Raw genomic sequence first — 12923 nt, forward strand, 5'->3', positions numbered from 1 at the left:
GGTATGTACATATGAACGTTGCTGAAAAATCTGCTAACTAATTTTTCTGGACCATGCGTTTTTTTAAGTTAATTTCCTGACTAATTTGATAAATGGAAGATCTTTAGGCAACGTGTTCTGAAAGTATCCAAAACCCAGTTTTTATGGAAATTTTGTTTTTTCTCCATATTACATATCTCCCTATAGTGTTTGTTAATTTTTCTCAGACAATGCGATACAGCCGTTTTTAAAACCTGGTTTTATATGTTTCCAAAACAGTTAAAACACCATGAAAACTATATGTATTAACAAAACGGATGTAGTCCTATAAGTAAGTGAGAAATTTAATGTGTTTTAATGGAACTTGATGTAGTTTAGTCCCCGATGTCAAATATGGCTATAACATTTTTAAACCTTGCCAACTTTTAAGCTTGTTGGAGTTTTTCTCACGTAAAATTACAATTTTATAGGATTTCAGAAGTTAAATTTCATCCCAGTAAAATTAAATTAAATCGGTACGAAGAAAAAGAATTTGGAGTAGCGAACTTTTTATGCAGTTTACTTCTATTTGACACGTAGAATTTTCTCTTTTAGTGTTGGGTTCTCTGGTGGCACAAAAGTTGTAGAGGAAAATCTACTTTACGGTTAATTTAGATGCCATATTTGAGACACCATGTTGAATTTTCCAGAGGGCCACAGTGTTTTCAATGGGGGACATTTATGCGATCATTTTAAGACCTTAATTTTTATAATTCGTCCTATAGAATTTTGGCCAACGAACTGTACCAGTTGACGTGATGTGGATATGAATTTCACGCCGCTATGTCTAGCACGCTTCCGGCCGTGAGCTAAACGTCGCACAAAAATAATGTTCGAACAAAAGTTATTATTCTACGTATTTGAACAGAAATTTGAAAAATGAAATTTGAATTTTTTGAAAAATGGCGAAAACCGTAGCAATCTAAAAATTGTTCACACTTTTTGCGATTTATTTACAATAAAAAATGATTATCTTTTTAAAGGCTTACATACATACATACATACATCTCACAAAGAATACGCACTGGCAGCCTTTTTGGACGTGGAAGGCGCCTTTAACAATGTTAATTTGGCATCCATACACTGCTCCATGGCGGCCGTAGGACTGGACCCACTGACCACTCTCTGGATCGACAATATGTTGAGCACCAGAAGCACCAATGGCTCCCTGGGAACAGCAGAAGTAAGTTAAATGGCCACACGTGGCCCCCTTAAGGGGGGGGGGGGTCGTCTTGGTGTTATCTCCCCTGCGGATGACATAGTCGTTTTGGTCGTGGGGAAATTCCTCTCCACGGTCAGCGAGATTCTATAATCTGCTATTAACGATCTTGCGGGGTGGGTAGGAAGAAACAGTCTAGGGGTTAACCCCTCCAAAACCGAACTGGTTCTGTTCACCAAGCGTTATAAAGTAGACAAATTTCAAACTCCGTCCCTCAATGGAGCAAGCCTTGAATTGTCAAAAGAAGCGAAGTTTTTGGGAGTTATTCTCGACTCTACGCTTTCCTGGAATAGGAATACCGAAGAGCGGAGAAAAAAGGCGCTCATTGCGCTCTGCTCCTGTAAGGCTACGATCGGGAAAGACTGGGGGCTGCGATCGCAGATAATACACTGGATTTATACGGCGGTGGTTAGACCCATTCTTACCTATGGTGCGCTGGTATGGTGGCAGGCGGTGGACACCAAAACCCATCTACTTAATCTGCAAAAGGTGCAACGACAGGCATGCCTATGCATAACGGGGGTGACTTACTCAACGCCCCAGGCGGCGCTAGAGACACTCCTGGACATTCCACCCATAGACCTATACGTTAAAAGTACCGCAGCTAAAAGCGCTCTACGACTCAGGGCGTTTAACAGGCTGCGAACAACTTGTACGGGTCACGCCACAATCCTCAAGAGAGTGGGGGTCGAGTACATTAGCTGTGACTATCAAGTCACGGAAACTGATTTCAATCGGAATTTTGATGTCTATTTTCCAGACAGAAGTGACTGGGAACTTAGTATTCCTCTTAGCGATGACGAAATACACGTTTTCACGGACGGCTCCAAAATGGACGTCGGAACAGGATCTGGAGTCTTCGCTCAGGAGTTATCTCTGAGAGAGTCTTACAGACTCCCGGATAACTGCAGTGTTTTTCAGGCTGAGATATATGCAATCGACATGACGGCAAGGCTGGTTAGCATGATCGACCTAGCCCCATCTAAACTTGCCTTTGTCGTGGACAGTCAAGCAGCTATCAAAGCCTTAGGGTCGGAAACGACCAACTCGATATGCGTTAAGGAATGCCGAAGATCCCTACAAGCTCTACAGCAACACATAATCAACCTTTACTGGGTCCCGGGACACAATGGTGTCTCAAGAAATGAGGAAACGGACGAATGTGCTAAAAAAGGATCTGGAATGGGGCTTGGGGAAGCGATCCAGATCGTGAAACCTTGCGATTTCTATTTCGGAGGCCGAGAGAGTGACCAAGGCAGCCACCAACAGCAGGTGGGAAAATCCGCACACCTGCATAGTATCGCGATCGCTCTGGCCACGGCTCGACGAACGAAGAACAATGAGTTTATTAAGGCTTTCAAAGCCAAAGGTTAAGCTTCTCACAGGAATACTAACGCGACACTGGACCATTGGCCACATGGCCGCCAGGTTCGGAGCACCGCATAACGATTTCTGTAGAATCTGTAGAGATGAGGAGTAGGTAGAGTCCGTCCAGCACTTCCTTTGTGAATGTCCAGCACTCCGAAGAAAACGCCTCAAGTTTCTTGGGGACCATTTCTTCGAGAGCCTGGATACCTTAGGGAAAGCTCCACTGGAGGGACTGCTTGGATTCGCCAGAGAATCGAAATGGCTGAAAGACATGCAGGGAAGGCATTGGGAAACCCCCCTGGGCATCGCAATGGGCCTTTGTGGCCTTCGAGTGAACTCTTTTCAGAGCCGCCCACTTAACTCAACCTAACCTATACATATATAAAAAATTTGGGAAATTAAATTCTCTACAAATTTGTACTCAACCGTTTTTTACGAAAATTGCAAAATAAGCTTGCAAATCGCAAAAAAACAAAAAAAAAACTAAAATCCAAGATGGCGGAATGTTCTGATATGAAATTTAGGGGCAATACTGTAGATCCATGGTATACGTGTCAAATAAAAGTAAACTGCATCAAAGTTCGATACTACATTTTTTTTCGTACCCCTTTGATCTAAGAATAAAGGGGTAAAAATTAACTTCTCAAAACCTAGAGACTTGTAATTTTCGTGGGAAAAACCTCAATAACTTTTAAATTTGGGGAGGTTTAAAAATATTCTAGCAATTTTTGACATCGGGGGACAAAACTACATCAAGTGCCATTAAAATATATGAAACTTTCCACTGACTTATAGGCAACGTTCCAAATGAACATTTCTGGGGGAGTCTTGCTTTGTAGAACAAAGTTGCAAAATAAGGCTCAGTCTAATGTACATATATAAATAAAATTCAAAACAACAAAAAAAATTAGATTTTTTGGCAATCGCCCGAACCGGAGATCGAACCTGGGTCCTACCGCGGATGCAAAACTCACTTGCTTGGTTTGCTTACTTGAACAATAGCCAACTGCTGGCCGTTTTGGTCAGTGTTGTCATCGAAAATTCCCTTGATCCGCATTAATTTTGAGGATTAGCTGACGGACTTTATCCGGACCAATTGCAGTTAGTTATGGAAATAAATCAGAATTAACGAGTTCATCCGCACCAACTCCGCCGTCTGCTAATGCTTTTAGTCGCGTTCGTGGTTTGGAAAATGGCTGCGTGTCAATTTCCGCCGCAGCACTATGTTTATATTAAATCGAGAATTACAGAGTATCATTTTTATGTTACAATGATCTCAAACAGTGAATTTAGCTGTTCTTTCCATCTCAAAAAATATGTATTTGGCTGAAATAAACGGATGCGCGCTCCACCCTTTACATTCCGACGCGGCGTTCCGGATCACCTCATCCTAAAGCCGGCACTGTGAGCGATCGGCATCCACCACATTAACCAGTTTTTTGAGATATGTCAGAATGATGACATGATACTACTCTTGTAATCCTTCCTTCCTTCTAGACGGTATTGGAGTAGGGGCAGGATAGTCGATAAGAATCTCACTGAAATCTGTACTGACGGGTCCAAAATAGACTGCGGTGTGGGTGCGGGGATGTTCTCCGAAACGTTGAATGTCTCTCTCTCGTTCCGACTACTGAACTTTGGTAGCATCTTCCAAGCGGAAGTACTGGGAATCGGAAAGGCCTCTAAAGCATTAGAGAAGAACTGCGTAGGAGTACGAAAATCATAAATTTTCTCAGATGGCCAAACGGTACTTCTGGTACATGCTTCACCTATAACAAAGTCTGAAACAGTCAGAGACTGAAAATGTGCCTTAAGCCGGCCAAGTTTACAGACATTTCACTCATCTGGGTTCCCGGCTACAGGAACATACATACATACACCGAAATTAGAGGGCTGAAGGGGTGGGCTAACGCCGAATCATCTCTTGATGAATCCGAAGCAGAGACAATAAATTGTGGCTGATGCCCGTTGAAACAACCCCAAATCTGCAAAATTGCGAGGAACACATGGCCGCATTATGACAAGCCAAAGAACTTCTAAGGAGGTCGAGGAAAGATGTAGTCAAGTTAACAGCCACGACAATGGGACATTGGCCCATTGGCGAACATGGGCCTTCCGAACAACCCTCGGCGCCATAGCTGTAGTTTTGAGGAAAGTAAGGAAATGATCCTACATTATCTATGTGAGTGCCCAGCATTGGCACGAATAAGAAATGACACACTCGGGATTTTTTCCATCTAAAATCTTAAAGAGATGTCCAAATGCACCATTACTAGCCTAAGTAGATTTATCGAAAAATCCAAATGGTTTGACGAAACCGACAAATCATGAAAGAAGGAAAAATCAAAGAAATCATATCGAAGTGTTGCTATCAACACTATTTGGGTCCTGCATGTGCTCAGGCGACGCTGCTACCAACCAACCACAACCAGCCAACCACATTGACTTTTATTTGTCTGTCCTAAAATAGAAGCCAATACGAGTATAAGACAAAAAATTTAATTATCGTCAAAAAATACACCTTAAGGACCGTTTAAAAATGTACCTGACATTTAAACATAAATTTTGTTCTAAAAAAATGTGTCTGAACGGCGGATAAATTTTGAAAGCTACTCAGAAAACGGCTCTAAGAATTTGTAATAAAAGTCAGATATCTAATTTTGTGGCGGATAATATTTTCTGTAGAGTTTCAGGTTAGAGAAACAATCTATGGAAAATTCATAGTTTCATCACTTTGGCAAATTCATTGTTGTATGCCCAATTTTGTTGTAAGGTCGATTTTCACTTTTCCATAAGGTATTTTTGATTTGTCTTTCTTTGGTTACCAAATTCTTTTATTAGGTATAAGTAAACGTGTATATAAGGGGTTATTTATTTTGAAAAACATAATTTTTTCCTGCCGATAAGACAGTTTTTACTGCATGATTTTTTTATCGGCAGGAATTGCTTTCGGAGAATAATTGTCAAATGCAAAAAACGCAATTTTACTAAGTTTATTATGTTATTGGGCCAACTTATGCCTATCCATTTTTCAGCATTTTAAGTTAATTTACTACAAAATACTAAGACATATGACTTTTATTATACATATGTATGCACATACATACGTAAGTGTTTTTCTACGCATAAAAGGTTTAAGGTGACCTTTTTCAATGAAAATTAAATTTTCTGTCATATATTGGCTTATACTTTAGGATAGAAAAATAAAAGTCCAATTATAACTGTTATGAAAAGCCGAAAAAATATCTGCCATAAAAAGATTTATGAGTTCAAAAGTAACTGGTAGTTCATAGCATTTTTGTCATAATTTAAAACGAAAGTGAATTTGAAAATGGGTACTTTTCAGGAGAGCAAAAAAAAACTGTTGTAAAAAATTTTGTTGTCATTAGGAAAAAGTGTGGGATTTAACACTTTGCCTCTAAGAAGACTAGAAATTTGACTATTTGTCAACTTGCGTATCATTCTAAACGCCTGCGCAAGAATTTTTACACATTCGATAGTTTGACAAGGTAGAAACAAATATAAACATTTTGGTCCAACCTTTTCGCCATCAGTTAATGTTCGCAACTTCCAGTGACACACTTATCTGCTCTGATTGTGGTGTTTTGGACATCAGAAGGCATACATACATATATATTTTCCATTTCCTTTCCATTCTCTCGCAGCTGTATGTGATTATTGTACTTCAGGTCGTCCTGCATTGAATTCGCGACGAATGCACTCAAAGCTGTTCACTAACTTGGACGCTTTGCTGAGGTGCTAATCGCACGGCTGATTGCCAATACACTCTAAACTAGCCCAACCTTAATAGTATTTTAGCATTTATACAATTTTGAACCTGGGCAACCATTTTAATAGTAATACTTCGATCCAATTTAAGAAAATCAAATATTTCCTATGCAAAATCTACAGAAAATCCATCTTTCTTTAAATTTATAGTTTTCGGTATGATGAAGACATGAGCTACACACAAAGAAAAAGAGAGGTAAATCTAACCGAAAAAGACGATTAAAATTGCAGTGACCGAAAAAAATTGTAAATCAAACCGACAAAAAATTGTTATTATGAAAGTTCGTGAAAATAGTTCGGGTACCATTAAAAATAGTTAGCTTACCATCGAAAATAGTTCGTGTACCACGAAAATAGTCCGTGTACCACAAAAAATTGTTTTTTAACCATGAAAAATAGTTCGTGTACCACGAAATATTGTTTTTTTACCATTAAAAATAGTTACTTTACCATGAAAATAGTTTTATTACCATGAAAAATAGTTAGTTTACTATGGAAAATAGTTTTTGTACTATAAAAATGGTAAAACTACTATTTTTTTACCTCCAAAAGTTGTCCACTTACCATTTTAATAGTTACTTTGCTAAAATAAAAAGAAGTGATTAAAAAAACATTGATTTTAAATAAATTTATTATTATTTATTACTTTTAATTTAATAAGTACATATTTTTATGTGTTTTACTATTGTAAATTAAGACAAAGATATAAATATATATAAAATTTATACATGTATAGTTTCAAAAAAACGTTGGACGAATATACGTAATTCCATTAGGGGAAAGAGTTGTATTAAGAGGTGAATAATATAATTCAGAAAAGTCCAATAGATAAAATTGGTCTGTACTTCTTATAATTGGAAATGACTGAAAATGGTCTGAAAACATTGCAATTGTGTGTTCAACACATACGAAAATTACTTTGTTGTTTTCAAGTACAATAATGTCTTTGATTTCAAATAATTTCAAAGATTTTGACATCAGGAAATATCCAATTTTATAAGTAGTACCTTTTATTTCCACTTTTGTTATAAAATTGTAGCTTTCATTTATTAATATTTCGCATTCAAAAGAACTTATATTTACTTTTTTACTGTAATATCTGTTTTTAAATTTTTCTTTAGATTGGTTTTCGAAAAATAAGTTTCTATCTAATCCTTTATTCAAAAGTAACCGATTTGAAAACTTTATCATACATTTAACAGCGATTGACAAAGGTGCATTCCTTCTAGAGGTAATACAATTGGTATACGATTTAATCTCTCTATGCTTGGACCGAACCTAAAACACCATACATGCTTAAGAGGTCCTACATTTTTTATGATTGTAGCGTAATGAAGTAGAAAGTGAAATTTCGGTTTTAACGTCGGGCCAAATAGTTGTACGTAAATCGTGTGATGGTTCTTAATTTTTAACTTTAATTTATTAAGGGACTCATCGTCGAACTCTGTTTTTAAAATCTCGTCTATAATTTCAATTAATGTACAAAAAAGTTTCCAATGTTTATTGTGTAGTGGTATTAAATCCCCAATTATTATTGGAAGAAAATGGCAAAATGTCCACATTTCTCGTGCTGACATATTAAGTTTTTGACATTTCAAATGTGATATTTGAATTTCTGGAGATCTATTACTTAACTCAATTTCACCGTATTGAAATTGATTTTTTCGATCATTTAAAATTTCAATTGTAAACAATTTTTCGGATTCAATAAAATGGAGTAATATTTTCGAAACGTCATATCGGCAAACACCTTCAAAAATATCATGCATAATATCCCCGGTAAGATTATTTACCACATGAAATGAATTAATGTCATTGAAAATGGAATTCTCAGATATACCAGTTAACTTTATTCGCTTCTCTGGTATATCTTCTGTAGCAAGGTTTTCTGTATAGTTTAACTCATTCCGAAGTTTGCTCTCTATTTCCTCGACCATGTACGAAGTTTCTTCTTTATTAGATAAACAATATCGACAAAAGTAATTAGATGAAAAGCTTTTAGTGTAGCCGAGAATACTATTTAAACCTAAGTTATCACCCACAACTAGTGCTAGTACAAAATAAATTTTTTTGGTTGTATTATCAAAGCTAATGTCAATTCCCTCTTCTTCAAGACTTTTAATTTTTTCTACCAGTAATTTCAATGATGCGTCATTTCCAAACTGTTTATGTTTACTTCTGAAGAAAAGAGCAGGGAATATATTTTCTAGTCGCGATTGGTAGTGCCGCGGCAAAGTAGGGAAACTGTAATAAAAAGCAGCTATTGATTGTGTCCCTCTGTGGGAACCCAAAGGATTATTAATTTCAAAATCGTCAAAATAAATAACGTAAGGAATTGCTGTTTTATCGCTGAATAAACTCATTTTAGATTTCCATAATTTTCCATTAACAATGTTTTTTAATTCATTATCATTTGCAAGGAATTTCTGTGTATTTTCCAAAGTATCTTTTAATACATTAGGAAGTTCGAAGAAATGTTTAATTTGAAATCGTAATGGCATTAGTACACCCTTACTGTGTTGCTCTGTTAACGAAATTGCATGGTGATGAACTACGGGCGCAATTCTATTATCAATGTCGAATTCTTGTGGGTCTTCAAAGCACTTTCTCATTTTGAGTTCCTTTAAAAATTTGTAAAATGTTTTACATTTTGAAAAGGGATCTCTTAAAAACGAAACTAAGTTTCTGAGTTGGACTTTTTCTTGTTCTGCAAAATCGAATATAATATTTTCTAAAAAGTGTGCTATTGGCAAAAGCAAATCATTTGTTATATCATCAATTAGTCGTTCTGCATCAGATCGAGCGAAATTTGATTGACTGTGCAATTTACTCAAAAATAGTAGCGCAATATTTTCGAACTCAGCATGAGAAAATTCGTATATTTCTTGACGTTCTTGATTACATTGCCGTTGGTTTAATTGTGGTGGAAAATTATTATTTTCGGATTCACTAAGACTCTGAACAAAAGAAAATGCTTTTTCGAAATATTTTCTCAAATTTTGAAAGTTTTTTCATACAAATTGATGTCAAATTTGAGAAAAATCATTTTTTTTTATTAATATGACCCATTTGATTGTAAATTCATTGGTTGACTAGCAATTCTGACAAGTTTAAACGTAAAACTAAAAAATCCATTTACCAGATTGTATCCACATGAATGGGAAAAAAGTTTCCAGGCCCGTAAAGTTTTCGCTGATGTGCTACCACTTGAGTTCAAAATTTCTTGTCGTCTGATTTTGAAGGTTTTTTTCCAATTTGCTTCAACTGTGCTCCACGGCGAATCAAAAAGTTTGAGCCAGTCATAGGCAGCTGCATAAAAAAATATGAAATAATTACAAAACAAAAGCTATTGTGGTGGCGTTACATTTTTCATCCTCGAAAGTAAATGTATATTCTTCTGTCGGTGATGCCTCAGGAGTTGAACTTTCTGGGTCCACTAATTCACCGGATTTCCTCAATCTCTTCAATGTGTTGTAATATTTATCGTACAAGCGGCCTGCTGGTCTCAAGGTAATAGGATCTTTGTGGTAGTAAATCGACTGAAAATAGGTGAAAATTTAGAAAATAGTTTTGTAATGAATAAATAATTTACCTTGTCATCTTTAAACCTGTTTGCAATATCTTGCGCAATAGATTGGAATGTATTTCGGCATATTTTGATTTTTCTTTTAATAAACCACGACACAGTGGCATCAATTAAGATCTTCCTCCCAGCGTCATCTAGTTTGTCCAGTCGCAGAACATACTCGCCAGTTGGATGGGCACTTAACACTTGCTGCAAATCCTTAAAAATTGTAGGTTTTTAAAACTTGTTTAATGTTTTGTTGGGTTTGTGAGGTGCCTCATATATAAACTTACGAAGTCATGTGAAGATGAACTGGATGTTTGTGAGCATGAAGGAGATTCGATGCCATTGTTGATCCGCTGTCGCCACTGCTGCACAAAGTCAACAAAACCAGAATTGGCGGACGCTGTATCGCACGTCGACACGCTACCATACCCCTGAAGGAATTTTGCAACAAAAAAGATTCTTCATGAAATGATCACAGAGGGATTCACAATACTTACGTTTGTTTTCCTCCAAGTTATGAGTTGATGGCGGAATTCCGCTCTAGCACCAATGGTGTCGTTTTTAAACAAATCAGCAAGGTCAGACTCCGTCAGATATTGCAAATTTTTCAAGGTTATTGCTTGCGCTGGAATTTCACTAAATTAACTAAAAACTACAACAATGACAATGTATTTGCAACTTACCTTTAAATTCAGCGATTTTATGTGAAAATCCCCACTCCAAAATCAATTTACAAAATTCCGTGTCTTCTGGATCAGGATTATCCATATCATCCGCCTCCACAGCACGCAAAATATTTAGCGAAAACAATTCACTATTGTTAAGATTCATCAACACTTAATTTTAATATATTAATTAATTTAATTTCACTTCACTGCACCTACGCAAATAACAACGTCCATGAAAAGTTTGCAAATGAATATGAAAGAAGAAAAGAAGAAGCAAAGCATCAAAAGTGCCGTTATTCTTATCGCATAAACTCTCTTTTCGGTTAGATTAACAATCAAAATAGTAGAGCTACAATTTTATTCGGTTAGTTTTACTATTTCTGTGGTTAAAAATAGTAACTTTACCATTTTGCAGGTTGGCCATACCAATTTTTTGTGGTTAAATTTATGTGCTACAATTCTAACGATTAGTTTAACTATTTTTGTGGTTATTCTCATCATGAAGAGGGAAGAAAGAGAGAAGAGAATTACGTGAAGACTATCTTTTCAGTTAGATTAACAATCAAGATAGTAGAGTTACAATTTTATCCGGTTAGTTTTACTATTTTTGTGGTTAAGAATAGTAACTTTACCATTTTGCAGGTTGGCCATACCATTTTTTGTAGTTAAATTTATGTTCTACAATTCTAATGATTAGTTTAACTATTTTTGCGGTTAAAAATTTCCAAATTCGTATAACAATTTTTCGTCGATTATATTAACAACCTGAATTGTACTTGTTGTTTGTGTTTTCAATGTAAAATAGAAAAATGGTTTATTTACAATCTTTTTCGGTTAGATTAACCTATCTTTTTTCTTTCTGTGTACTGACTTTGGGCTCATATTTCCCTTGGGGAAGTTTTCGTTACAGAGGCATTACTGGCAGGCGACAACAGACAGCTCAGGCGTTAACTTTCTAAGGATCAAAACATAGTGGAGCGGCGTGCAAAGCGAAGAGCTAGCATCGAGCAAAGCTTCAATTACAACCGTGTATGTACGCTTTACTCTTCACCATTCGCTTTCCCATTGAAACATATGCGTTTGAAATCGACGCTTCGCTCAATGCTCTTTGCTCGCCGCTCCACTATGTTCTTACCATAAGGCAGCATCGTTACTCGTCTATCAGCCGCCAAAGCAAGCGCGTCGCACAAACACACAAAGATAATTATCGTAACCCTTTTGATACTTTAAATACTATTTGTGAACTTTAAATAGCATTTTCAACCAAACCCTGTGTCTCATTAATTACCCGAAGATTAAACACGGTAAATTTTGACAATTTTAAAAAAATTTCATTAGGCAGAGACAAACACAACAAAAAGTATATCCGTTCTAGAGTATCTAACGCTCGATCTTACATAATTAAGCCACTTTTGGCAACTCGCTTAAAGTCTTCTGCAAGTTTTTGAGTTATTTCAGCGACGATTTCACTTCATTTTCTACAAAACTCCTGTGAACGCTAAGCTTACTTAAACCTAAATTCAAGTACAAACTAAGGGAAAATATTAAAAGATAATATTTATTTTACCTTTTTTTTTTGAAGTAAATGAGCGATATGATTGAGTAAAAATCATAAAACTTTCTATTGGAATTTTTTTCTTGTAGAGTAGAAGTATGCGTATGCAACTAAAATTAAAAATCCCAACATGCACGTGCATTTGTATTTACTTAGTTAGTTGCAGTTGTAATATCCTGCAAATAACATACATATGTACGAGTATGTTAATACATATACACGAGTAAGTACCTTCCAGTTTCTGTGTGGTCCGCAGTGTTTTCGTTTTCAGTTCCGCCATAGTTGCATCTGTCAACAAACGAATATTAATTTAAAACTATTCAATACCACAATACTAGATAAGTAAAAATATTAAATGCGCATACTCCAAACGCTAATGTGCCGCTTATTTTCCAACAAAGGAAAACAAAAAGGAAATAAACTCCACTTAACATAATTCTAAGCGCACTTAATTTATTAATTACCATCGATGACTAACACTTTGTGCAAGCCGCTCCACTTATCGGTGTTAAACATCAAATAATCTCCGCCAACTGTCAACTGTCACCAGAATGCGAATTACGAACTGTCAAAGAAAGTCGCACAAGTGGATTTCGGTACTTTCTTTTTGACATATTTTCATTCTCCAATTAACAACAATCCTAATGTTTATCTTCTAGCTGCAGTAAAGGAGAGGTTCCCTTAAGAAGGACAAAATCCGCAGTCTCTTTTCAATGGTCGCAGGGCACTTAGAGT

The 12923-nt window shown here is 36.2% G+C and overlaps 1 protein-coding gene across 1 annotated transcript; it reads right to left on the reverse strand.

The window, feature by feature from the left end:
* Positions 1-8803: 8803 nt before the first annotated feature.
* Positions 8804-10994, reverse strand: LOC118741796. Its single transcript, XM_036473771.1, has 9 exons — positions 10649-10994; positions 10463-10590; positions 10253-10396; positions 9987-10178; positions 9759-9933; positions 9534-9703; positions 9091-9351; positions 8910-9015; positions 8804-8820 (listed from the first exon to the last, which is right to left on the reverse strand). Exons 1-9 carry the CDS (start codon positions 10794-10796, stop codon positions 8804-8806), a joined length of 1341 nt encoding a protein of 446 aa, XP_036329664.1. The 5' UTR covers positions 10797-10994.
* Between the last annotated feature and the right edge of the window lie 1929 nt (positions 10995-12923).

The sequence above is a fragment of the Rhagoletis pomonella genome, unplaced genomic scaffold, assembly GCF_013731165.1.
Source record: "Rhagoletis pomonella isolate Grant_MI unplaced genomic scaffold, Rhpom_1.0 Rhpom_scaffold_00006, whole genome shotgun sequence".
Taxonomy (NCBI): domain Eukaryota; kingdom Metazoa; phylum Arthropoda; class Insecta; order Diptera; family Tephritidae; genus Rhagoletis; species Rhagoletis pomonella.